General features: G+C 40.8%; 1 protein-coding gene and 1 pseudogene across 5 annotated transcripts in view; both read right to left on the reverse strand.

Annotated features, from left to right (window-relative positions):
* Lmpt (Limpet) overlaps positions 1-25274 on the reverse strand; it is a 1284547-nt gene that overhangs the window by 481233 nt on the left and 778040 nt on the right. The window contains exon 1 of one of the 5 annotated variants that reach the window (XM_067135219.2): positions 12230-12672. The exons of the other annotated variants lie outside the window; for them this stretch is intronic. Coding sequence (XP_066991320.1) covers positions 12230-12432 — 203 coding nt within the window. The 5' untranslated portion in view covers positions 12433-12672. Of the gene's footprint in view, positions 1-12229; positions 12673-25274 lie in introns of those variants that run through there. 5 annotated transcript variants of the gene reach the window in all.
* LOC136859077 (U1 spliceosomal RNA) lies at positions 14055-14186 on the reverse strand (annotated as a pseudogene).

The following is a 25274-nucleotide window of genomic DNA, read 5'->3' on the forward strand; positions in this document are numbered from 1 at the left end:
TCAGTTGGACGATTGAACACCCACTGTGAATTGGAATATGAGATGAAGTGCCTCTGTAAAGTAGTATATTAACGGGCTAGGTATGAGTTTATAAGCAACGATAATATGAAGGCCGTGAAGGCAGTTAAAGTTGTATGTGAGAGTGGAGTTTTGCGTCCGAATTAAGATGTGTCGGTTGACCGACTGGAGCAGATAAATATTTAGGTGACAGGGAAACGCCCACGAAGGGGAACCCTGTAAAAGGAAGAGAGAGCGATGAATTTTGTGAGGCGAACCATAGCCAGGGTTTTAAACAGCTGGGTCCCGTTTCCAAGACATGTGATTTATGTGTTAGGTGACTCATTAAGAAGATTATCCTTTTCTTTAAAGTACTTTGGTCAGAGATAGACTATTAGCTACTGTAGTGCAATGTAGCCATTTTTGTTTGCATGGATATGATAGTTAGGGTTTCCAGTGCCCATCTGTGGATTCCAGTGATTACTTGTTCGAATTTCACACTGTGGAGATCCGCGTTTATTTGTATCTACTGCATTATATTTTGTTTTATTGTGGTGAGTGCATTTTATTTTGATTTGTCAACACAGGTTCCAATCCTGGGATTTAGTGTGTGTATGCTGGGTTCGATTTCGAACCAGAGCATTTCGTGCTGAAATATTCCTGTGGGTTTAGTGCATATTATTTTAAATGGGTTTATTATTCTTTTATCAAACTGGATCTAGGATAGGCTTCACTAAGTCTTGTAAGTTATGAAAATATACCCGCGTGTTAATGGGGACAGTATGAATGATTTGTTTAATATTCCGTATATGCGGGGTCATGATCAAATGTGATTTTATGGTACTAGTCTCGTCCTCAAAACAAATTGAAACAATCTTCAACATGTTAGCTGCGAGCCAACGGCCGTAGCCGTGTTGAAACACCGGATGCCGTGAGATCTCCAAAGTTAAGCAACATTGGGCGTGGTCAGGAGTTGGATGGGTTGCCACGCGCTGTTGGTGGGGGGTAAGGGAATGGAGGAGCAGAAAGGAACTGGCCACCCTACCGCACGTAAACTCCGGCTCCGGAACACCTCTGCGGAGGCTCGAACCTGCCTTCGGGCAGAATAACCCTTATCTTACCTTAGCTGCGAGACCTGTAATTATTCATGTAAATTCAATATGGTATATTTGCCTCTTTCATCATAATCAGGAGTATAATACACCCTTTGATTTTAAAATTTTATAATATTGATCTCATTCGATTGTAGTTATATGGCACCCGTTTTCTCCTACCCTTTATGCCGCTAAGTTATTTTATATATTTATGATGCCCACTTGATTTATACCCAGTTAGCGACCCTGTAGATTTATGGCTGGAGACTTCATGGGTAGGGTTCGGATGCAGTATGTATGTATGTATGTATGTAGGAGTCCTCAGCCCAAACTGTGGTTGGAACCTCAGCAGATTCACCGTCAGCTGTCATAAGTACTGTAGCCTTGGTGTCACTGAAGAGGTGTTCTAAGGTAATGAGGAGTGAGGGGGTTTCACGTTGCTTTCCCCACCGAGCCAGACGGTGGTGCAATTTCATATTAGCCTGCCAAACCTACTAAAACGTATTCATCAACCGACCCTATGAGCAACATTTTCACACCATATATAACATGGAATGGCTGCATAAGAAATGGCATTACTAACATCGCTCATACCTCAGTCACTTTCATTTTGTCACAGTCATGGGTGAGGCTGAGACATGTCAATGAAAGTAACACATTTGTTCTGCGAACACTATGCCCTGCCAGTAAGGGCACAGGGTGACAATAAGACAGACTAAAACCCAAAATGGCGCAGAAGTAACTGGGATACGCTGAAGATCTTTATTACAGGGTGAAGTTTGTTACAGCTTTAATGTTTGCAATACCGCGGACTTTCGTTGGGCTTTTCAATGGAACCAGCTCTACGTGGTAGGAAAAGGAGGGTTAAAACATTCTTGTGCAGTTATTCCACACTAATAGTAATGGGTCATTGTACTAATATGGATCAGAACTGAAAATAATGAATCTTTTTATGTAACAAGACGTAGTTGGAATGAACATTAATGTTGTAAGTCTGTACACGTAATGTGCATGATGAAAGTACTCGTATATTCCGCACACCAGTTGCCAGGAATATAGCACGTTAAACCCGGTTGTCTTCGCAAGTACTTCTCATATTCTAATAATGTTATAATATGTGTGCTCCGCCTAGTACGGAGTGAACCATAGATACAGTATGTACAGAATCTGATTAGTATTGTAGCTCTACACTTTCTCGAAGCTAGGATCTTCAGACGTAAATAAAGTATGGGATTACACTGATCTGTACTTCTAGAAACCACAAATAGAATATTCCTGTATACAACATAATATATAACTGTCTCTTGCTGTCTGAAAATCTGCATTAACATTCCACGAAGATAAAGATAAATCAAGTAAACTAACCCTAGATTTCATGGCGAAGTGCTCGCAATATTCGAAAAAATGTATTTTTCTGGTTTTCTTTATTAGAAACTGATGGAGATAATACAAATTTGTTTGGAAGGATATTGCAGGTAGGTTAATGATAACAGGTTACGGGACAACAGGGAGATAACTAACAGACAGTACTTCGCAAGCAACCTCTACAATTTTCCCGGATTATTTTACCATTCTGCAATTGTCCGATGTCTGTCTATGTATGTATGTGTAACCTCCTCGGGAAAAATATAAAGCAACACCCGTGAAGCTAACTAGGTCTAGATTCTCAGTGAATTGAAAGAAGGAGTGAAAGCCTAAAGACGGGAAGTTAATCCATCTGCTAAATCAGAGTATGTCCAACTGATCTTCCCTCCTAACATTTTTACTGTTTGAAGGTTTATAGAGTACTTCTCTAAAATTCCATATCAGTTTCTGAGAAAGCTCTCTCCACCTATAAATTACTAAGTTGCGAGGAAATATCCTGAACGTACTAAGTTGCACGTTACATTAAGAATGACTCACACTCCACCAATAAATTACTAAGTTGCGACGAAATATCCTGAAAGTACTAAGTTGCACGTAGCATTAAGGGTGACTCACAGAACTACGACTTCGAAGTCATCCAAGCAGGTCACTTTCCAGGACTCTTCCACGTACATCCAAAACACATATCGAAATCACATTTCTCAAGTGATGAGACATTCTTCACTCATTTCAGTTTCAGTAATAAGAACTTTACACACTGATTATCAAGATTCAATCTCACACCGGTAAGTACAACATAAGTAACATATCTAGACAGATATTGTGCTGGTTCTAGAAATACAGTATGTACCCTACTATGCACAAAAAGGTAGCCTATAATAATAATAATAATAATAATAATAATAATAATAATAATAATAATAATAATAATGATAATAATAATAATAATTTCGTGTGGCTAATGTAGCCTGTTTGCAGACCTAATGCAGACCCTCTGCGGATGATGGGCGACATCTGCCTCATGTAGTACTGTATGTAGTTGTGGAAAAAACGCTGTGTATGAGTTTTAGAGAAATGTGCAGTGGCAGTAAAAACATCCAAGCCGAGCCTTTGGAATTAACCTTTCACGAGCAAAATCACTAACCCCAGCCAGGAATCAAACCCGATCCCTTCGACGAAAGGCTAGTGCACTAACAACATCGGAGAGCTCGAGTAGGTATTCGATACCACACATTTGTACATAGAATGTGGGCACCAAATGAACTCTGCTGCTAATAATTCGTTAGAAACTTAAAACATTATCATTTTCACGAAGAAAACAAGTTTGTTTTGTTTCTTGCTAGTGGTTTAACGTCGCTCTAACATACTGAAGGTTTTCGGCGAGGCAAGAATGGGAAAGAGCTAGGACTGGGAAAGAAGCACCCGTGGCCTTAATTAAGGTACAGCCCCAATATTTGCCTGGTGTGATCAAGGGAAACCACGTCCGCCTCCGCAGCGTAACGGTTCATCTTATTAACTGCCGTCCTCGGGGACACGGGTTCGATTCCCGGAACTGCCAGAAATTTAAGAATGGCAGGAGGGCTGGTATGTTGTTGAAATGGTACATGCAGCTCACCTCCATTGAGGATGTGCCTGAAAAGAGCTGCGCCACCTCGGTATGAGGACACAAGTTTACTTTACCTATGGGAAACGACGAAAAACAATCTTCAGGGCTGCCGACAGTGGGGTTCGAACCCACTATCTCCCGGATGCAAGCTCACAGGAAACTACTGTATAGTAGAAGCCAACCGAATACCTGTTTGTAGCATCATGCTGGCATATTTTACAACAGCTCTGTTAGATATAGCATGTTGTATACAACTATCCAAGGATGCTTTTCTCTTCGTTGTTCTAAAGAGAGCAATAGTGGTAGAGACTGGCGGCATACTGTTGCGTCATCAAAGATTCAAATAAGTTTACTTGGAGAAATGAAATAATTCCACCTAGCCACTAGCTGTGAACAGGATTTTCCTTCTGTTATTCACATTCTCGTGCACATACCTTCATACTTATGAAAACTGCAACCTCATGAGGGAGCCATGAGAACCGTGTCGTCTCAGAACTCACAAGTCTCAAAACTCACTAATATCAAAATTCACGAATTCCAAGGAGAGGATTAGTAAGGGTATGTTTCTTTGTTTGGCCAGTCTCAAAACTCACGAACCGGGCCAGTCCTTTGAATGGGTAAATGCCTACCCTGCTCACAAAAGGACTGTAGATATTTAAAAATTTAATCGGAATTGTGCGACAAAGTCCATTATTAGCGCCAGCCGGAACTACGTGCCCACTGGTAATTTGTACCTCTTTCATCAAGAGGTGGTCTTGTCGTGCACCCAGCCTCGCACAAAATTTACGCGACAGGAAGTTGAGAAACCCACGGACATCAGGTAGACATTGGTGTGCTATTTCACTAAAACGTTATTGTCACTCGCAATTTTAACTGTACTGGCACAGGCGGATGACATAATTTTATGACAAAAACCGTATTATTTCGCCCGACTTGTTTTCTCTCTGCTTATAAAACCTGTAACCGTCGTACATTAAATTTAGTTTAACTTTTTGCGAAGTAATGAGTTCCATGTTATGCATTGCTCAATAACACCTAGCATAATAACTGAGTAAAGATCACTGCTATATTTGGAGAATTTGGTCTGTGGTAGGGTGATAATTCCTGTTAACAAAACATAGGTCGAAGGGCAACGCGAGTCACCGCGCCACTTGCTGTCCAGATTCGTGAATTTTGAGACATTAGAATGTTAATTTAGCTACTAGTTTGTAGTCGTGAGTTTTGATACTATTTTCTACTAATTTTAGCTCGTGAGTTTTGAGATGTTACCATGAGAACAGAATAAAAAACATTCTACGTATTACTAATACTGATATCCATGAATGATTAAAGAAAAGTAGGCCTATACACCTTTAATACATATATTTTCTAATTTCCAAGTTCTTTGATATCATTTAAGAAATTACTAGGTAAACAACTGATAGGGAATCTGACAACCAGTGACAGCCCCAAAAGAAGATCAATAATGATTGATTGTTGAATGGAAAACATAAGCATTTTGTGAAATTCCCATGAGGTACAATGAGAGCTGCTTTATTTCGTGGTTCTGAATCAATGAAACCTTGGATGTCTTCTTAGGGAACTGCTTGCCAGGCTGCTTATATGCGAGTCCATAGTATACTTATGCAGTCTGTTGGAGGACTTCGACGAGCTAATATTGTCGACCGACCGTATTCCATACACGTACAAGAAACTACATGTCTGGCGAACGGGCACTGTCTTGCTGGAACATTCTGTCAAGAATGCGCTGAAGGAAAGGTATGGTTTCTATCTCTATAACTTCATTACTATACCGGTTGCTGGTGAGATTACTCTCAATACGTAGCAGCAGAGTTCGCAAACGATCCCCAATGACACCTCACATCATATCTGGCATTCAGCCCATGATGGAATATATTCTCCTCAATTTCGTCTAATACGTATATAGTCATAACTGTAGTCCGATTTAAGGGGGGACTTGTCCGAAAACACGATGTGTCGCCGATCTACACGCCACTGTGTGTGTGTGTGTGTGTGTGTGTGTGCGTGCACGAGCCCAGGTAGCCTAGGACGTCGATGGTCAAGGGAATCCGGCGCAAAGGAGTCCTCTTCGCCGCACAGTGCCAGTGGAGGGAGACAGTATCCACTTGCTACAGTACTACACTGTTGTCCTATTGTTTGCGATGAAGAGCTGCACAATCCGTCATGGCCATACAGATGAGATGTCCGTCATCGTGGGGTGTCGTCACAGTTCGTGATGCATCCGGTTTCTTCGGTCCGCTCCCTCCAGACAGGCATCGCTGTTCTGGCACTGTCCCATACACGCAGCGATATCGCCGTACGAACATCCCCTTCACGAGGGCAGACCATTTCTCTCCCTTTCAAACTCTGTTGTTTGTTTACTCTGCGCCCTTTCAGCACGACGTGGCGCTAAGATTTACAACCTGCTGACACTAATAAAGTAACTGCTTGGCTAATTACTTGTTTATTGCCCAGATTTGCATTTATTGTCAGTTTTACACGCGTTTCGAACTTCCTTCACGGTGTTACAGTTTTCATAAATATGTGTGCATTATTACCAACTGCTGCTATCTATATATATAAAATAGCTTGTCCTGACTGACTGACTGATTCATCATCGCCGAGTCAAAACTACTGGACATAATGAAATGAAATTTTGGGGATACATTCATATTAAGATGTAGGTGCTCGCTAAGAGAGGATTTTTGGATATTCCGTCGCTAAGGGGGTGAAAAGGGGGGTGAAATTTTAGAATGAGTGAATCTATATCTCAAAACTTTACCAGTTTACAAATGTAAAAATTAGTATTTAGAATTCTTTAAAAATAAGGAAATACGTATTTTTTGTTTTCAGAAAATCCCAATAGGAGGGGTGAAAAAGGGTGAAAAAGGGGTTGAATGCCTTTAATCAGGATACCGGTACTTATATCTCAGAAACTGAAGGTATTACAGACCTGAAAGTTGGTACTTTTGATCTCTTTTAAAAATAAAGAAACACGTAATTTTTTGTTTTTGGAAAATCCAATTAATGGGAGTGTGAAAAGGGGGGTGAATTTTTAAAATCAGTGTATCTATATCTCAAAAAATTGAAAGTTTACAGATGTAAAAATTGGTATTTAGAATCTTCATAAAAAATAAAGAAACACGTATTTTTTTGTTTTCGGAAAATCCCAATAGGAAATGTGGAAAGGGGTGAAAAATGGGTTGAATGCATTTAATGAGGATACTTATATCTCAGAAACTGAATATATTACAGACCTGAAAATTGGTGTTTTGGATCTCCTTTAAAATAAAGAAACACGTATTTTTTTGTTCTTGGAAAATCCAATTAATGGGGGGGGGGGGGGTGAGAGGGGGTGAGTTTTTAAAATGAGTGTATCTATATCACAAAACTTTTAAAGTTTATAGATGTAAAAAAGTATTTAGAATCTCCCTTAAAAATAAAGAAACACGTATTATTTTGTTTTCGGAAAATCCCAATAGGAAGGGTGGAAAAGGGTGAAAATGTGTTGAATGCCTTTAATGAGGCTAATTATATTTCAGAACCTGAAGATACAGACCTGAAAATTGGTATTTGGGATCTACTTTAAAAATAAAGACAGGCATTTTTTCGTTTTTATAAAATCCAAATAATGGGAGGTGAAAATGGGGGTGAATTTTTAAAATGAATGTGTCTACATCTTAAAACTTTAAAAGTTTATACAGATCTAAAATTTGGAATTTAGAATCTCCTTTAAAAATAAAAGAACACGTATTTTTTTTGTTTTTTGTTTTCCGTAAATCTCAATAGGAGGGGTGAAAAAGGGTGAAAATGTGTTGAATGCCTTTAATGAGGCTAATTATATCTCAGAAACTGAAGATATTACAGAACTGAAAATTTGTATATGGGATCTCCTTTAAAAATAAAGAAACACGTATTTTTTTGTTTTTGGAAAATCCAATTAATGGCGGTTAAACAGGAGTGACATATTTGGGTGAATTTTTTGAAAGACAGTATCTACAGAATATCTGAGAAACGTAGAATGTTACAGACGTAAAAAGGGGGAATATCCTGTAAATATAAAGAAACATAGGCGATTTGTTATTGGAAAATTCCTCTTAAGGGGAACTAAAAAGGGGGTTAAATTTTAAAATGAGAATTTATAGAGTATATCTCAAGAAACTTAACATGTGACAGAAGTGAAAAATGGTATTTTTATCTCTATAAAAATAAGGAAACGTGTATTTTAAGTTTTCGGATATAGCACTTGGGTGGAAATGATGTTGAATTCTTTTAATTAGGTTACTGTTATTTCAAAAATGAAGATGTTACAGACGTGAGATTTGATATTTGGAATCTGCTTTAAAAGTAAGGAAGCACGAATTCTCGGAAAATCCAATGAATGGGGAGGGGGGAGGTGACAGAATTGAAAGATTAATTGACTTAATTGTATGAGAATACTTACATCTAATAAAAACTAAAGTTGTTAGGGCCTACAGACGTGAAAATTGGTATTTGGATCTCCTTTTAAGACAAGGAAAAGCCCGTTTTGTGGGGGGGGGGGATCGTCTTGGGAGGCGTGAGTGAAAAGGAGTTGAATTCCTTTCATGAGGACACATAAATCAAAAACTGAAGAAGTTACAGTCGTGACAATTGGTATTTAGATGATCCTTTACTATTAAAGAAACAAGTATTTTTTGCCGAAAAATTCACTTTCGGGTGGGGGGGGGGGGGGGAGTGGGGGAGAGTGTGAAAGTGAAAAAATGAATTATTTTAATCTGAAAACTGAAGGTAATAGACGTAAACAATGGTGTTTGGAATCTCCTTTAAACATAAAGAAACACGCCTTCTTTTAGTTTTTTTGTGGGGGGTGGGTAAATAAATTTAACGGCGCTGGGGTGTTAAAGGAGTTGAGACCAATTGATTTTACTGTTCATAATGCATTTATAAGGAGCCTTCGTTGCTCAGGCGGCAGCGTGGCGGCCTCTCACAGCTGGGTTCCGTGGTTCAAATCCCGGTCTCTCCATGTGACATTCGTGCTTGACAAAACGGAGGTGGGACAGGTTTTTCTCCGGATACTCCGGTTTTTTTCCTGTCATCATTCATTCCAGCAACACTGTCCAATGTCATTTTATTTCATTTGTCATCTATTAATCATTGCCCCAGAGGAGTGCGACAGGTTTCGGCTGCCGGCACAATTCCTATTGTCGAGTTGGCCGTGCGCGTAGAGGCGTTCGGCTGTGAGCTTGCACGCGGGAGATAGTAGGTTCGAATCCCACGATCGGCAGCCCTGAAGATGGTTTTCCGTGGTTTCCCATTTTCACACCAGGCAAATGCTGGGGCTGTACCTTAATTAAGGCCACGGCCGATTCCTTCCAACTCCTAGGCCTTTCCTATCCCATCGTCGCCATAAGACCTATCTGTGTCGGTGCGACGTAAAGCCCCTAGCAAAAAAAAATCCTATTGTCGCCGCTAGATGGGGGCTTTATTCATTCCATTCCTGACTCTGTCGAATGACTGGAAACAGGCTGCAGATTTTCGATGTACTTATTCTGATCATAAACCGATCATTTTTAATCTTTCCTGGGTTCGTTTTCAAGAGCCATCTTTCCCTTCGGAGAACGTTCTTAGATTACAGTACCTTCTCCTGGCATATAAATAAAAATTTAAACACATTTGAAATAAACGATAGGAATGAGATTGACCGTCCAGTTTTCACCTCTATAATAAGGTCAATAATGCACGGAAGTATGTCATTCGTATGGCCAGAAATCCCCCACACTTGGCTACTCGCGACATTCTCAACAATGACAATGGCAGCAGATTTAATTTACCGCCAAGTAGCGGTCTTGCATCTTGCTGTTGGGTCCAGAACATCTGTAATAATAATAATAATAATAATAATAATAATAATAATAATAATAATAATAATAATGTTCAGGACCGTCATCGAATGTGCGGACCGCGCTGGAAACGGGTCCTGGACGGGTAATGACTAAGAATGCAGTCCGGCTGCTGGTTCAGAACCGCCAAGGCACCCAAGACGACACCACGCCGGATCTCCTTAAGGATTTCATCCATATTAAAAATGCTTATAGGAAAAGATGGCAAAGATTAAGGGACCGAACTGACCGGGTGGAATACCTGGACCTAGCCCGGGAAGTACGAAATCGATTGCTGGAAAGAAAGATTGAAAAATGGAGGGAGACTTGCCGTAATCTATTAGAAAACGAGTCAGATCGCGAATATTGGCGGATTCTCGCAGTAAACGAGTCAGATCGCGAATTTCGGCGGATTATATATCTAAAACAATAAGCATTCAATTATAAATTTCAGTACAATACCGTAGCGAAGCACGGGTACCTTGCTAGTTTAGAATAAAGAGCAACAAAACGATTACGAAAACTTTTATGTACATCGACTTCAAAGGTGTATACCTACACAAATATGTAAAACTCTTCAGGTCATTATCAAGACTAAAGCCATACAAATATCATGGGTGCAATATTTATGGATCTCTCTCTCTCTCTCTCTCTCTCTCTCTCTCCTTCTCCCTCTCTTACTCTAGAACATCTCCACCGCAAATACGGAAAATAACTCAATTTACACTCATTCTCTTTACAACTGTTCAGCATTATGGGCCTAAAGCATGGCGTTCTTCGTTTTTGTCCGGGAATTGTGATCCTACTCTTCAGTGTGCCATTTGGGTCTGAAAAGGAGCTAGGCAAGAAATATATAGCGTTGCAGTAAAGAGTAAAATCGCAATTGCTTAAAGAGAGGTGTATACTATATTCCTATATTGTCAGTTTCGGATGTCAAACTTAGGCAGTCACAACTATACACTGTAAATATTATTATTATTATTATTATTATTATTATTATTATTATTATTATTATTATTATTATTATTATTATTATTTCCTTCTGTCGATCAGTAGTAGTGTGTAGACCTTCAGATCCCAAGCTTTCGGGTTCAAACCCAGCATAAACAATTTTAGGGCAGAAGAAGTTCCATTCAGCATTATGTGTCATTCGATGTCCGCAGGTAAAAAAACATCTGGTGATGTATTTGATGTTTCGCCAGGAAAATAAAAAGCTCTATGTAGGTCGTCAAGTATATCTTTTCTGATGACCAACTACTGCGTTAAAGTAAAACCTCGAAATCAGCATTCAGGCAGTCCAAATGACGTAGCAAAGTAGTAGTAGTAGTAGTAGTAGTAGTAGTAGTGGTAGTAGTAGTAGTATGAGGAGAAGGAGGAGGAGAAGGGGGAGGGGAAGGAGGCCGCCTATATTACGAGTCTTAGGCTATGCGTAACTATATAACAGTCATACAATTTTATAGCTGGTATACACATACTATAATCTAAGGATGCTTCGTTCGTCAGCAATTGGGCTTATACGAATAAAACACTAAAGAGGCATGCTCAATATTCGCTCTATTGTGCCCGTGAATACATCATACATAATTTAAAAACATAAATATTGCCGTAGTAATAGGAAAAGCAGATATGTGATGGGTATTACAGGCCAACATTCAATCGAATAGAGCAGGCCACAACTGTCGGATAAGGTTAGAAAAAGTTCCTCCTTTTCGAGAAGTACTTGTTCGATTCTGAAGATAATTAAACCTCTGAATCTGCAATGCCTAAATATCTAATGCTATGTGTAGAAAACAGTGTAATTAAATTACAAACACCTCGTATAGTTACCTCAACAGATACTTACGCACTGGAAAAAAACTACAATTTTAATTACAAGCCCATTGGTAATATTACTAAAAGTGAAAACATATTTTCAATCTCATTAGAGGTTTGCGAGTTATTTGAGGTGGTGGTGATTATTGTTTTAAGAGGAAGTACAACTAGGCAACCATCCTTTATATAACACTAATCAGAGAGAAAGAATAGAAGGGACCGACACTTCGAAAAATGAAGGTATCGGCAAAAGAACGACAAAGGTCACGAAGAGCGTGAAAATGAAAGACTCCTCAGCTCTCGGAAACATCTTCAAGTATATTACTGTGTAATTTAAGTCGTCGGCAACTAGCGAATGAATGGGGAGGAAAACAAGTTGTTTCTTCACTTGTTTAATGGAGTTTTATGGAACAAAACCACCACCAGATAACACCCTAAATATCATACATGCAGATAACCCAATTCTTAATCTTCATGAATGGAGTGTGTCTTACATGTGCTTGTCCCTGGCCATGAGGATAATGTCAGCAGCAGCGGAGTGGGTGTTAAGAGTACATTCCTCGCAGCAGTGCGGCCACTCCTCCACATCTGGGGGACTCTGGGATCGAGCCTTGCGTCGTACAGCATAGTGTCGTTCTCGGGATGGGAACCTGGGTGTCGTCTTCTTCTTGCTGGACGTCGGATCTGCCACCCCCATAGTCAGCGCTTAATGTTTTATCCGTCACCAGCGCTACACCACGTCACACATTCTAACTTACACAAGGTAAAGAGAGCTCTTTCCTTTGAATGGCGTCTTTAGGTAGTAACACGCTGCTCTGCAGAACTCAACAAGTTAAATTCCGTCAACCATGACAGCCGAAGATCACAAGGCACGGTTGTGTTGTGTTCCGTCCAGCTGCACAGGGCACTGCCTCCTACACTGCTCTACAGAACTCCCATCTTTGTCAGTTATCACCAGACAGTTATTCAATTAATAATTACGATAAGTTGGTTATCTCGTCCTGCAAATAATAATTGTCACAATATAATACTTCCTCTAGATTCGCATACGTCATATCATGCCTGATTAGACAACTGTTACAGAACTGATAATAGAAAGAGCTGGGAAGATAACGTCATTGAAAATTAAATGATGTCTAAGACTAAAATTATATCCGTTGGGAAGAAATCAGAGAGAATCCCAGGTAGAGACTATTAAACCGAAACAGGTGGACCATTTCAAGTACTTGGTATTTTTCTACCAACATAGTAGTATACAATAGTGCGATATATCTAATCACGTTATAATAAACATATGCAGAGAGTTTAAAAATTGCGATCACTGTTTCGTAAAAAGGAGGAAAGTTCATAGACGAAACTTTTTTCAGACCGCTCTACCTCCAGGACGACTTTCATGTGTGAGATTGACAGTTGTGTAGAATCGGGAAACCGAATTCGTGAGCAGACATGCAGTTTCTTCTAACAGTTGATGTCTTGAACACAGCCGAAATACATTTTTAAGTGGAATACAAACAATTGAGATGTAACTTTCATTTTTTAAAGACATGTGCATTGGCCGGGATTCAAACTAAGGCTCCCTAGGTGACCATCCAGTGACAATGTCACTCAATGTCAGTTATCCAATTTCAAAGGCCTCCATTTCCTGTGTGCATGGGAAATTACTTCGTCCAGCGAATTTGAGTAGATTTCACTTGCTTGCAAAATTGCAATATCAACTTCGTGATTCAACTACAAAATTATGCAAGTGATAAATGTATATTTTACCACTAATTTCAATTAAAAAGTGGATAGATTTTATGAAATAGCCGTCAAATATACTTTAGTGGAATGACTTAATAAGGCTATTGATCTTCTGTTCCACTAACTACTTTTACGGGCTTTGGAAACTAAATCTAAATCTATCGACATGGGGCTGGCGTATTTAAACACCTTGAAATACGGTCAGCATCGAAGCCGTGAACTTGGGTTCAAAGGCCAGCGATCTATCGGCTGACCCACTCAGTCTAGCTGGAATAACTTAACACAAGATTTCATATTGTACTTGCTGGTCGTCACTTCGCTGTCAAAACGTTTCCGGAGTCAGTATTTGAGGGATCTTGCAACACTGTCGTGGACTCGTCCATAAAAATGAAATATACTGTAGGCCTACTATGTAATGGCTCTTCCTGTTAAGTAACTTCCAAAACACTTGTAATAATAATAATAATAATAATAATAATAATAATAATAATAATAATAATAATAATAATAATAATAATAATGTTATTGGCTTTACGTCCCACTAACTACTTTCACGGTTTCGGAGACGTCTATTTTTCCGGAAAAATTACGCGCCCGAAATCCCACATTTGGGGTATTCGCAGGGGTGAACCAAAGCGAAGTGCACTGCAAGGGCCTCAACCTGCAGGAACCACCTTGTTGATCACGGTAACCCCTACGCCAGGTAAGTATACACTGTAAAGATAATTTACAACTACTATTATTTTAGTATCATATAGCTTCTGCAAGCACCAGCAAATACAAATCGATTCGAAATATTCCCTGACCCTAAGGATAAAACGGAATGAAGACGATGGCCCAGATGCACGATTTACTAGTTTTTGATTTTAAAAAAATTAACGTTTTAAGTAAATGACAATGGAGGGAAAGTATTGGGCTGATGAGGATGAAAATAGATTTCATGTGGCGTTATAATGGACGTATCTCAGAACAATTTTAAAGGAGACAATGGAGACTCTAACCTGAGTAGTACTTTAAGTTTGGGAGATCAAAGTTAAGTGGTCCGATTCTCAGGTATAGCGTTTATCCTTACTGTGCTCCGCAGAATTTTACTTTCTTATACAATCCAAATTCCACAAAAGCAATGGTACGTAATTCAATTAATCCCCCTCCTATCAAGCGACCATTGTTCGGCCCAAAGCCCTGCAGATTAGGAAGTGCGTGAGATCAGCGCGATTAATCCTCTCGGTCGTTATTCTTAGCTTTTATAATAATAATAATAATAATAATAATAATAATAATAATAATAATAATAATAATAATAATAATAATAATAATAATAATAATAATGCTATTTGCTTTACGTCCCACTAACTACTTTTTAAGGTCTTCGGAGACGCCGAGGTGCCGGAATTTAGTTGCACAGGAGTTCTTTTACGTGCCAGGATCGAACCTGCCAAGTTGCGGTCAGAAGGCCAGCGCCTCAACCGTCTGAGCCACTCAGCCCGGCAAGGATGTCAGGCCGGTGTTACGTTGAAATAATTTCCAGGCTTTTAGACTAAGGTCCAATGCGCGGAAAACGTCTTCTATATTATCTTAATAAACTGAAAATACTCCGTTATGTTTAGTGTTCTAATTTGAATGAAAAGACGACAGTGTGATTAATTTGTATGCTGACCGAGCGAGTTGGTTCAGAGCCTAGCATTCGGGAGATGGTGGGTTCGAAATTCATCGTTAGCAGCCCTCACGGATGGTTTTCCGTCACTTCATTTTCATACCAGGAAAATTAAACCTTGAAAAAGATGGGGCTGTACATTAATTAAGGCCACGGCCGCTTCCTTCCAACTCCTAGGCCTTTCCTATCCCATCGTCGCCATAAGACCCATCCGTGTCGGTGCGACGCAAAGCAACTTGCAAAATAAACACCTAGCAAAACAAGAAAAGGAAACACTATGCTTTTAGGCTTATCACGTAAAGTTCTAGCATTTAAATAGCCTCAAGTGCCACCGACCAGAAGGAAAATTAGTAACAGACACCCTAAGTATTGATCCGACGTTATATTCCAATAGGTTATTTATTCAAAGTCAACAAACTTGACCATATCGGTCCTTAATTGGTCCGTATTGACTCGTAATAACAACGATGTACAACGGCTGATTGTTTGGTCCGCCCTGTCAATATATTATAATATTTCAATAATTTATACGCACATGTTTCGGGAGCCGTAACTCCTTTCGTCAGCGTATTTACATCAAAATCTACCTTACCCAAGTCTCAAGATACAACATCATTATCATATTAACATTAAGCATTGTCCTGTATAACCTGAACTCTAGACCACTATATGTACACTTCGCTTTTTGTACCTCGTATATTGACAAGGCGGACCAAACAATCACCCGTTGTACATTATTGTTATTTATTCAAAGGAAGTTTCAAGACAACATGTTCATGTTGAGAGTTTGTCGCTGAATGGTTCTTCAATATTCCATTCATAACTCAATCTGACATTGCTTTAACATACACGTATGGCATTGCATAACATGAGATTTGTTTCGAGGTATCGTGACGCCACCGATTCGTAACTGCAACTACTGACGTTATGAGACTAAGTTACTAGTTAATAAAATGTATTCTAGCTAAAGCATCCCCACAAAAGCTGATTTAGGAAACTGACTTCAAAATGTCCTTTTGTTGTCAAAGCTTGGTCCGATCCTTGCACATAAATATCTTACGGCTCACTTAAGTACTCTCAGGTTCACAGATTTAGAACAAAAAATACAATGTAAGGAGACATATTCCAGCGTACAGTTCGTGAAGTACGACCGAGTGACTCAGACGGTAGAGTACAGGCATTCTAAACCCAACTCAGGGCTAGTGAGTTTGAACGCGGCTTAGTCCATTGGTAAAGATGCCGAAATATGACAGCCTCTTGTTGCTAGATTACCGGGATATAAAAAAAAAAATTCTGAGGCACATCTACGTTTCCGGAATAAATGAAACAGAAAGTACCCATAAAGGTGTTTCGTCCTCCAAAGAAACCAACATTAGTTTGTTTCATCAGAAGAAATACACTGAAGAAAATGGAAATTGCAACACTCAGAAGGAGTGGTGCTACATTGCTGCAACTGAACATGCAGGACGAGTGTTCGGTTGTGCTTCGATGATTAAATTTTCAAGTCCCTCTGACCGCAAGTTTGGATAACAATCAATATAGGATGTGCCCACCACGAGCTGCAATACATTGATGAATTCGTCGAGGCATGGAGTCAATAACGCCCTGGATCGCTTCCTGAGGAATTGTGGCCCACGCTTGCTGCACTGCACGGGTCAGTTGTTCCAGAGTTGTGGATGGCTGAGGACTTTTGGCCAGTTGTCGACCCATCATGTTCCACACATGCTCAATAGGACTGAGGTCCGGGGATCAGGCGGGCCACTCTAAGGTTGTGATGTCGTGGAGAGCTTCTCTGGAGATGCGTGCAGTGTGAACCCGGGCATTGTCCTGCTGAAACATCCCAATAGCAATGTTCGCCATCATAGGGACAACCACTGGATTGAGTACCCTATCAACTTACTGTACTGTCGAGCAGTCATAGTGCCCTCAACAAGCACTAATTGTGATTTCACATTAAAAGCCAATAGCTCCCTAGACCATAATGCTTGGTGTTGGCCCTGTGTGCCTCTCGACAATAAGATCTGGGCGGCCCCTCTCCCCGGTAGGTCGGCGCACACGATTCCGGCGATCACTGCGGGCAAGACAGAAGCGCGATTCATCACTAAAGACGACCCTATGCCATTCGTCGAACCACGTCGATCTTTCTCGACACCCGGCCAGCTTTACACGTCGTCGTTGTGGGGTCAATGGAACACCTGCAGGGACACGGGCTCGTAAGCCAGCTGCACGCAGGCGATTACCAACTGTTTGTTGTGTAACGTGGGGTGCCACAGCTGCTCGAATTTGCGCTGCTGTTGCATGGGGTTCCATCCGGGCCATCCGAATGATGCGGCGATCCTCGCTCACAGTTGTCTGTCGCGCTGGGCCTGTGCCAGGTCTACGAGTGTGGGTACCTTCATTTGACCACTGCTGCCATACACGTTGAACCGTAGATGCCTGTCGGCCAACACGTGCAGCGACAGTCCTTAGCGATAATCCAGCCTCACACAGCCCAATTATCCGAGCCCTCTTAAACGGCGACATTTGTTGATAGCGTGCTCTTCTCTGTAGTCGAGGCATGTTTGACGGGGAACACTTCACTGCACAGACTACAAGTCAACTACGCTACACCAGAGTCCGTATACTGGAGTTGATTCCTCCGCGACCAATCACGTGGGGAGACCTGTAGCAAGAATCCAATGGGTCTGACACTTTGATCGTTTACATGCCTAAATGGCATCGTTCCATATCTCGAAAATCAACACAAACGACCAATGCCTTCATGGTGTTGCAATTTCCATTTTCTTAAGTGTAATACGTGCTGTCCGGCTCCATGGCTAAATGGTTAGCGTGCTAGCCTTTGGTCACAGGGGTTCCGGGTTCGATTCCCGGCGGGTTCGGGAATTTTAACCATAATTGGTTAATTTCGCTGGCACGGGGACTGGGTGTGTGTGTCGTTTTCATCATCATTTCATCCTCATCACGACGCGCAGATCGCCTACGGGCGTCAAATTAAAAGACCTGCAACTGGCGAGCCGAACTTGACCTCGGACACTGCCGGCACTAAAAGCCATACGCCATTTCTTTAATAAGTGCTACTTTCTTCTTTGTGTATATGGATAACTCTATTTTCTTGCAAGGAAATATCCATACATTGATATTTATTATATCACTTACTACAGTAATGAGAATTCCAAAGTACACAAAGCTCAGAGTTTCAATCCTGACTAAGGCAGATGTTCATAATATTAACAACAAGAGAGAGAGAGACTGATAAGCCTCGAAATGAACTATAGATATTATGAATCTCACCAGTATCATTCCAGCAAATTTTGCGTGGAACCGGCAGGAATTCTGTAACATGTTTCACATTCTACAATACTAGCAGTTTCCCGCTGGCTCCGCCCGCAATGTACGAAGTATGGTGTTGTTCGTTACTATCCTCACGGATGAATTTGCAATGTTTCGAGTTAATGAAATAAAGCACATGATCTGTTGTGGTAATAGAATGTAATATTATGTCAACAAAACACTTGAAAATACATCACACAAACAAATTGAATTAAACGTTCCTTGGAACAACACTACGCGCCGAACTGTTGAAATGTCCTTCAAAGATCTTCGTCATGGAGACAAATGTACTCATAACTTTTCTCAAAATCTACCAATTTAAGTAGTTATCACCTCAAAAGAAAGCGCTTGATCCACTGAGTGCTTTTAGACTAAAACGAACGGCGTACCTCAATTAGAACGAAAGATATGATTGCTTCAGTGAGAAAAATGTTGAAGAAATGAGACGTCAAATTGAATGTGCACTCATAACTTTCCTCAGAATCAACCAATTTGAATAGTTAAGAGCTGAAATGAAATAAATCACTGGGTGTTCTCCGTACCTCGATTAGAACCAAAGATATGATTGCTTCAAAGAGACAAAACATTGAATAAAATCAAATAAATTGAGGAAGGTGGAAGTTAAGTTATTTATAGTACCTGATGACAAATATGTGCATGAATACCTTTCAGTTTTAAAAAATGAAGGAATCGACCGAATAGAATGGCCGGACTGACTGAATTTAGTTTTCATAAAAAATTAATATATAGATACGACGTAAACCATCATGATTCTGAGCACTGACCACGGCAGAACGTGAGTAGCTTTCTGCTGGGCTTCGCAAAGGTGTGTGTGTGTACAATAATTTAGACTAAGATTCACAATCTACATTTCTTTTATTTTAAGTTTAAAAAAGTCAACCAACCAATTATTAATTTTTCATGACCGTTGGTATCTTGATCACAGCCACGGGATCTCCAGTTTTACTTAGAATAAAAAAAGAAAGAAAAAAAAAAACATTTCGGGATCAAATCGCAATTCTTAGAGAGAAGCCAATGACAATGTCATTCAATTCTATTTTGGATTTTTATGTTTTGCTTGTGCTTTAACGTCGCACTAATTAATTCAGGTTTTCGACGACGATGGGATAAAAACAGGGTTAAGATTTTGAGATAAGGTTTTTTTTTTTTTTTTTGCTAGTGGCTTTACGTCCCACCGACAAAGATAGGTCTTACAGCGACGATGGGATAAGAAAGGCCTAAGAGTTGGAAGGAAGCGGATGTGGCCTTAATTAAGGTACATCCCCAGCATTTTCTTAGTGTGAAAATTGGAAACCATGGAAAACCATCTTCAGGGCGGCCGATGATGGGGTTCAAATTCACCATCTCCCGAATTCAAGCTCAGAACTACGCAGCCCGTAGCACTCTATCAACTCACTCCGTCTCCTTAATGAAATTACTAGTGACGAGGTGCATTATATCTTTTCCAAACAAGTTATATGAGACTCCTTCTCGTATGGACGTAGATGTTAGAAATGATGGCAGTTCAAAATTACCTACACGTTCCTAAGAAATTAGTGTGAGCTGTGAATCATGAACTGGACGTATCTTATCGGCAGCTGCTAATGGGACTTTAGGAATGTGCTATTTAACAAGATGATCTCGCTATCCAGTAGCTTGTGTATATGCAGAGCCCAGAAAAAATGGGACCAGGGGATAATCAACTACAGCTATTTGTTTTAAAATTTAAGAACATGGGCATTTTCATTTGAAAGGCACTAGAAGATAGTTTTATAAGCGTTATGTGTTGGGTGGTCCCGAGGTACTTGCCGGGCTTCGTTACCAACCACTGTGGTTCTATCCCCGCAAGAATCAGCTAATTGTGCCGTCGCCCCTCCAGAGGTTCCGAGTACCTCAGGGCTGTCTCGTGTGAAAATGTAAAACTATAGAAAACTACAAGGCACGATGACATATTAAGAATACAAAATCCCTAGATTCTAGCAGATGTTTATTAGAAGAATACAAACTGCTTAACTTGAAAGGATGCTACATACATTATTTTTCAACATAATATCCCATCCAGTTCAAGAATTTATCCCAGTGATTCATGAGATTTATGATGGCTATCTCATGGAATGTGAGGACCTGTTGTCCATGCAAAATTCTTACTTCACGCTGCATCCTCAACAGTGAAACTCGCCTTCTCAAAGACGTTTTTTCAAAGAAGCAAAAGGATGCTGGAAGTCGACTGCTGCGTTCTGTATCACTACTCTCTTATCTTTCCTCTGCACACTGTCTAAACCACTTTGCCACATTGTTGCGATCCACTGACGGTTCACAATACACAGCAACCAGTACATGGCGGATTTCCGCTGGCGACATATCCAACAACAATCTATACCTCACCACGCTGGTGTCCAGTTCCGCACGTGAGCACTGAGTAGCCATCTTTAAGCAACTCTGCAGCTTCAGCAACTATGCACACGTCTATTACAGCATCGTCAACCACAAATATGATCCCTCACAGATATACGGTCTGAATAGAGGAGCTGAAAAAATAAGTATTGTATTCTCATTTTCAGATCAGCCATGTATCTTCAGGGTTGCCGATAGTGGGATTCGAACCCACCATCTCTCGAACGCAAGTTCACAACTATGCGACGTGAACCGAGCAGCTAAGCCATTCGCTATACACGCGAAGCAAAGGACGTTCGTATCCTTCCAGAACCCAAACTTACCGAATGATAAAATAATAAATTAAGATTTGCAGAGAAAGGAAGGAAGGAAGGAAGGAAGGAAGGAAGGAAGGAAGGAAGGAAGGAAGGAAGGAATGATGACAATAATGTTATTGGCTTTACGTCACACTTACTACTTTTACGGTTTTCGGAGACGCCGAGGTGCCGGAATTTAGACCCGCAGGAATTCTTTTGCCTGCCAGTAAATCTACTGACACGAGGCTGGCGTATTTCTTGTTTTTTTTTTTTTTTTTTTTTTTTGCTAGTTGCTTTACGTCGCGCCGACACAGATAGGTCTTATGGCGACGATGGGACAGGGAAGGGCTAGGAGTGGGAAGGGAGTGGCCGTGGCCTTAATTAAGGTACACCCCCAGCATTTGCCTGGTGTGAAAATGGGAAACCACGGAAAACCATTTTCAGGGCTGCCGACAGTGGGGTTCGGACCTATCTCCCGAATACTGGATACTGGGGACTGCAGCTATCGAGCTCGGTCTGCTGGCGTATTTCAGCACCTTCAATTACCACCGGACTGCGCCAGGATCGAACCTGGCATGTTGGGGTCAGAAGGCCAGCGCCTCACCGTCTGAGCCACTCAGCCCGGAAGGAAGGAAGGAAGGAAGGAAGGAAGGAAGGAAGGAAGGAAGGAAGGAAGAGGGGTTTCCAATTTTCGTAATGTTGATATTGTAATCGAATCACATTGAATGTGATTATTTCAAAAAATTCACATGCATCATATCGTAGTCTCTCTGGTGAATACACAGGCACGAAGTCACACATTGAACACGTCTCATGAAGGTAGAAATTGTGGTCAATAAAAATGGTGTTTCCTCAATATATCGTGGTGATGAAAATCAAATTCAAAGAAAATATCTTCAATCTTGATGAACTGAAGAAATTAATTTACTATCAAATCCATGAATACTGGTCACCGTAAGCAGTTCTTAAACGGACTGAGCTATCACAGCCAAGAAAATTATTTCATTTATCACAAATAAAATGTGCGTACGACGTTTCGCTGCAACGAGGTGATATCCTATGGCTACTGTTAGGAGAAAAGGAAGACACTGACAACAAAACAAGAGATCAAGACTGTGGGATCAAGTCCCAACACAGTCCGTCGGCTTTTAAGAGAGTTTATCAGTAGATTTACTAGATTGTTAAAGAATTCTTTAAAGAGCGAAATGGTATTTACTAAGACCAAAACTTGAATATTTCGAGTACCCTATGTACTCCTTCCCCGTTACAACGAATTCTATTTTATAATGTGTTTCTATGGTCTTACGAACTGGACCAAGGAAATAAAAACTACCCCGTGGCACAAAAGACCATTTGAGCCTAGAACTGCCAAGATCACTGCTGCCCATAAATGGTCTGCGGACACAGGAGTGTCAAGTGGTCACCGAGACGACATCCTCATTCTATTATTTGTCTTGTGACCGCGACCACTGGTTCTCGTATCAGATATATCCTTAGTTGGTCTCCCGAGGCTGAGTGAACCCTGTTGCAGAATTTAAATCCCTGTACTGGTCGGGAATAGAACCGAGGCTTCTAGTAAAGAAACACGCACGCTGCCCCTACATCACGGGGCCGGCGACATAGGGAGTACTTATTAAATGATAACTGCATTTACCAATAGATTTTAACCATACGCGAGGGTTGCGGAGTTTCATCCTAGAGGAAGGCATCGACACAGTTTGTTTTATGCAGATATACCCACAAATGCCACAGACCTCAGAATGAATCGAACCCTTTTTATCGGAACGACTAGTCGACTGTACTACTGAGGTTGGCAATGGAGAATGTAGAGTCTCTTTGAGACACGTGATGATACTAAAATTTTCCGCTCGAAAGGGTCCTTTAAAGCGAAATTTAAAACTCAAACTGGTCGGTGGGGGTGACTTTCCTAGCTACCGAAGAAGAGCGAGTGGGCAGCTGCTGACAAGTGAGATGCTGAAAAGAGAATGACCTTTAGAACGAAGCTTCGATCATGTTGGTAGATAAAATATGTTTACTTCACCACGGCAACTTCCTTGTTAGTGAGGATAAATTTACTTCATTGGCAGGAATAATACTGCATGTCGGGTCATGAAACAAGGAAAATATCCTTTCGTGCCCAGGATGAACTTCCCTCCTTCCGTAGTTTTCTTTGTCAGTTTCGCACAGTAACATAACAATGGCAGACTGTTGCTGAAGTATGCTGTGCATATACGCAGGGCGGTTAGATCTATCATCACAATACAGGGCATAGCAGAAAGTGGTTTCTCGTGAACTTTGAATTCAGCTCGAGCATGTGAAAACTGCAAGCAAATACAGCAGTGAAATACGTAAACATTTAAAACAATAAGTTTACTCTTCCAATCGAGCTTTTTGTATTCGCTCCGAAATACCACGCAGGCGATTCGATAAAATAATTTCAAGTGGCTATCCCTAGCCTGATTGCAGTCCTTTAAGGCAGAGCCGCTGACGAGAGCAGATAACATCTGCCACGTGTAGGAAATTGCGTGTTAGTGCGGCGGAGGATAGTGTTGTGTGTGGTGTATGAGTTGCAGGAATGTTTGAGACAGCACAAACGGCCAGCGCTGTATTCTCAGGGTTCTCACAGGGTATACTCTAAATTAGGGCATGACAAGTCCGGATGCCAGACCACCCTGGCGTTTAAACTTAGTGGTTTACAGCTCAATCTGACATAAATCAGTCATATAGGAGACATTTTATGATGATAAATAATAATTTTAATGCACTAGTTTGAAAATCGTCATTCGCTTACACAGTAGGTTCCTACTGGACCTACTTCTAGCTATTTATTAAAAACAATCCAAGGTGCCCTCCCGCTTTTTTTTTCGATTACACTTTTCACTGGAACAAATTCAACTGGTGTATGTTGCAATACAGTGGTTTTGCAACCACATCTCATATATTTCTCAGGCTTAAATCGATCAAACTGTGAGGCCGGCCTTTGAATTTATGAACATACTGTAAGTCTGGAGACATGGAAGGATAGTTTGTAGGGGGGGGGGGGGGTGGCTAGAGCTGGGGGTTTGTAGTATTTTTAATATTTTGGAAGATGAATGGCGACTTGTATTCCATGGTAGAATATCACACACGGTATCCCCTACCACTTCTACGCAATACCGATTTTGAAATCATTTTCTTCAAAGAAAAACACCCGACTATATTAGATTGTTTCCTTTCCCTGAGACCTAGGGGGGGGGGGGGGGGAGTACCCACCTTGCCCCAGAGCATGGACGCCCATGTCTGGAGACCTATGCAACGAACAGTGATGACCTTAAATAAGTAATGCCTAATAACGGCTGTTCATCAACCTGAACCTTCGATGTTCACAATTAAAACTCACTAACAGAATGGCGAAATTAAAAAGAAAAGAAACCAAAGTAGAAGGTATATGCAAGAAATCAGAAGGCATACTCTAATGAGTAGTGTTACGCAGAGGGAATACGGCTTATACTATCTGCGTGTATCCTCGACTAGAGCCATGCAAACAACCGGTCCGCAGTCAAGTCTTCCATCTGCGTACAATTCCCTGCCTGCATCACTCCTTGTTTGGAGCCATTTCTGATACACCTTTGTTTTACGTTTACTAGCTGCTCTCACTTCATCATTTTTTTTTTTTTTTTTTTGCTTTTCGCGGGTGCGAACTGTGTCGAACATGTAGATTTGGCCCTGTTTTACGTCCGGATGCCCTTCCTGACGCCAAACTTATATGGAAGGATGTAATCACTATTCCACGTTTCTGCGGTGGTTGGTAGTGCAGTGTGTTGTCTGAATATGAACAGGGAAGTGTTGGAACAAACACAAACACCCCAGCCTCCGAACCAGAAGAATTAATCAAACAAGATTAAAATCCCCGACCCGGCTGGGAATCGAACCCGGGACCTCGTGAACCGAAAGCCTCAACGCTGACCATTCAGCCAATGAGTCGGACCTGCTCTCACTTCATCATTCCACCAATATGTTCACCTTTTCCTCTCATTACACACAGTTGTTCCTAGACATTCCCTTACTGTTTCTACTACAGCATCCCTGTATGCCACCTGTTCTCTTCGTATATTCTGAACCTGCTTATTGTCTATTGTTTGGAAC

Source organism: Anabrus simplex, chromosome 1 (assembly GCF_040414725.1).
Source record: "Anabrus simplex isolate iqAnaSimp1 chromosome 1, ASM4041472v1, whole genome shotgun sequence".
Classification (NCBI taxonomy): Eukaryota; Metazoa; Arthropoda; class Insecta; order Orthoptera; family Tettigoniidae; genus Anabrus; species Anabrus simplex.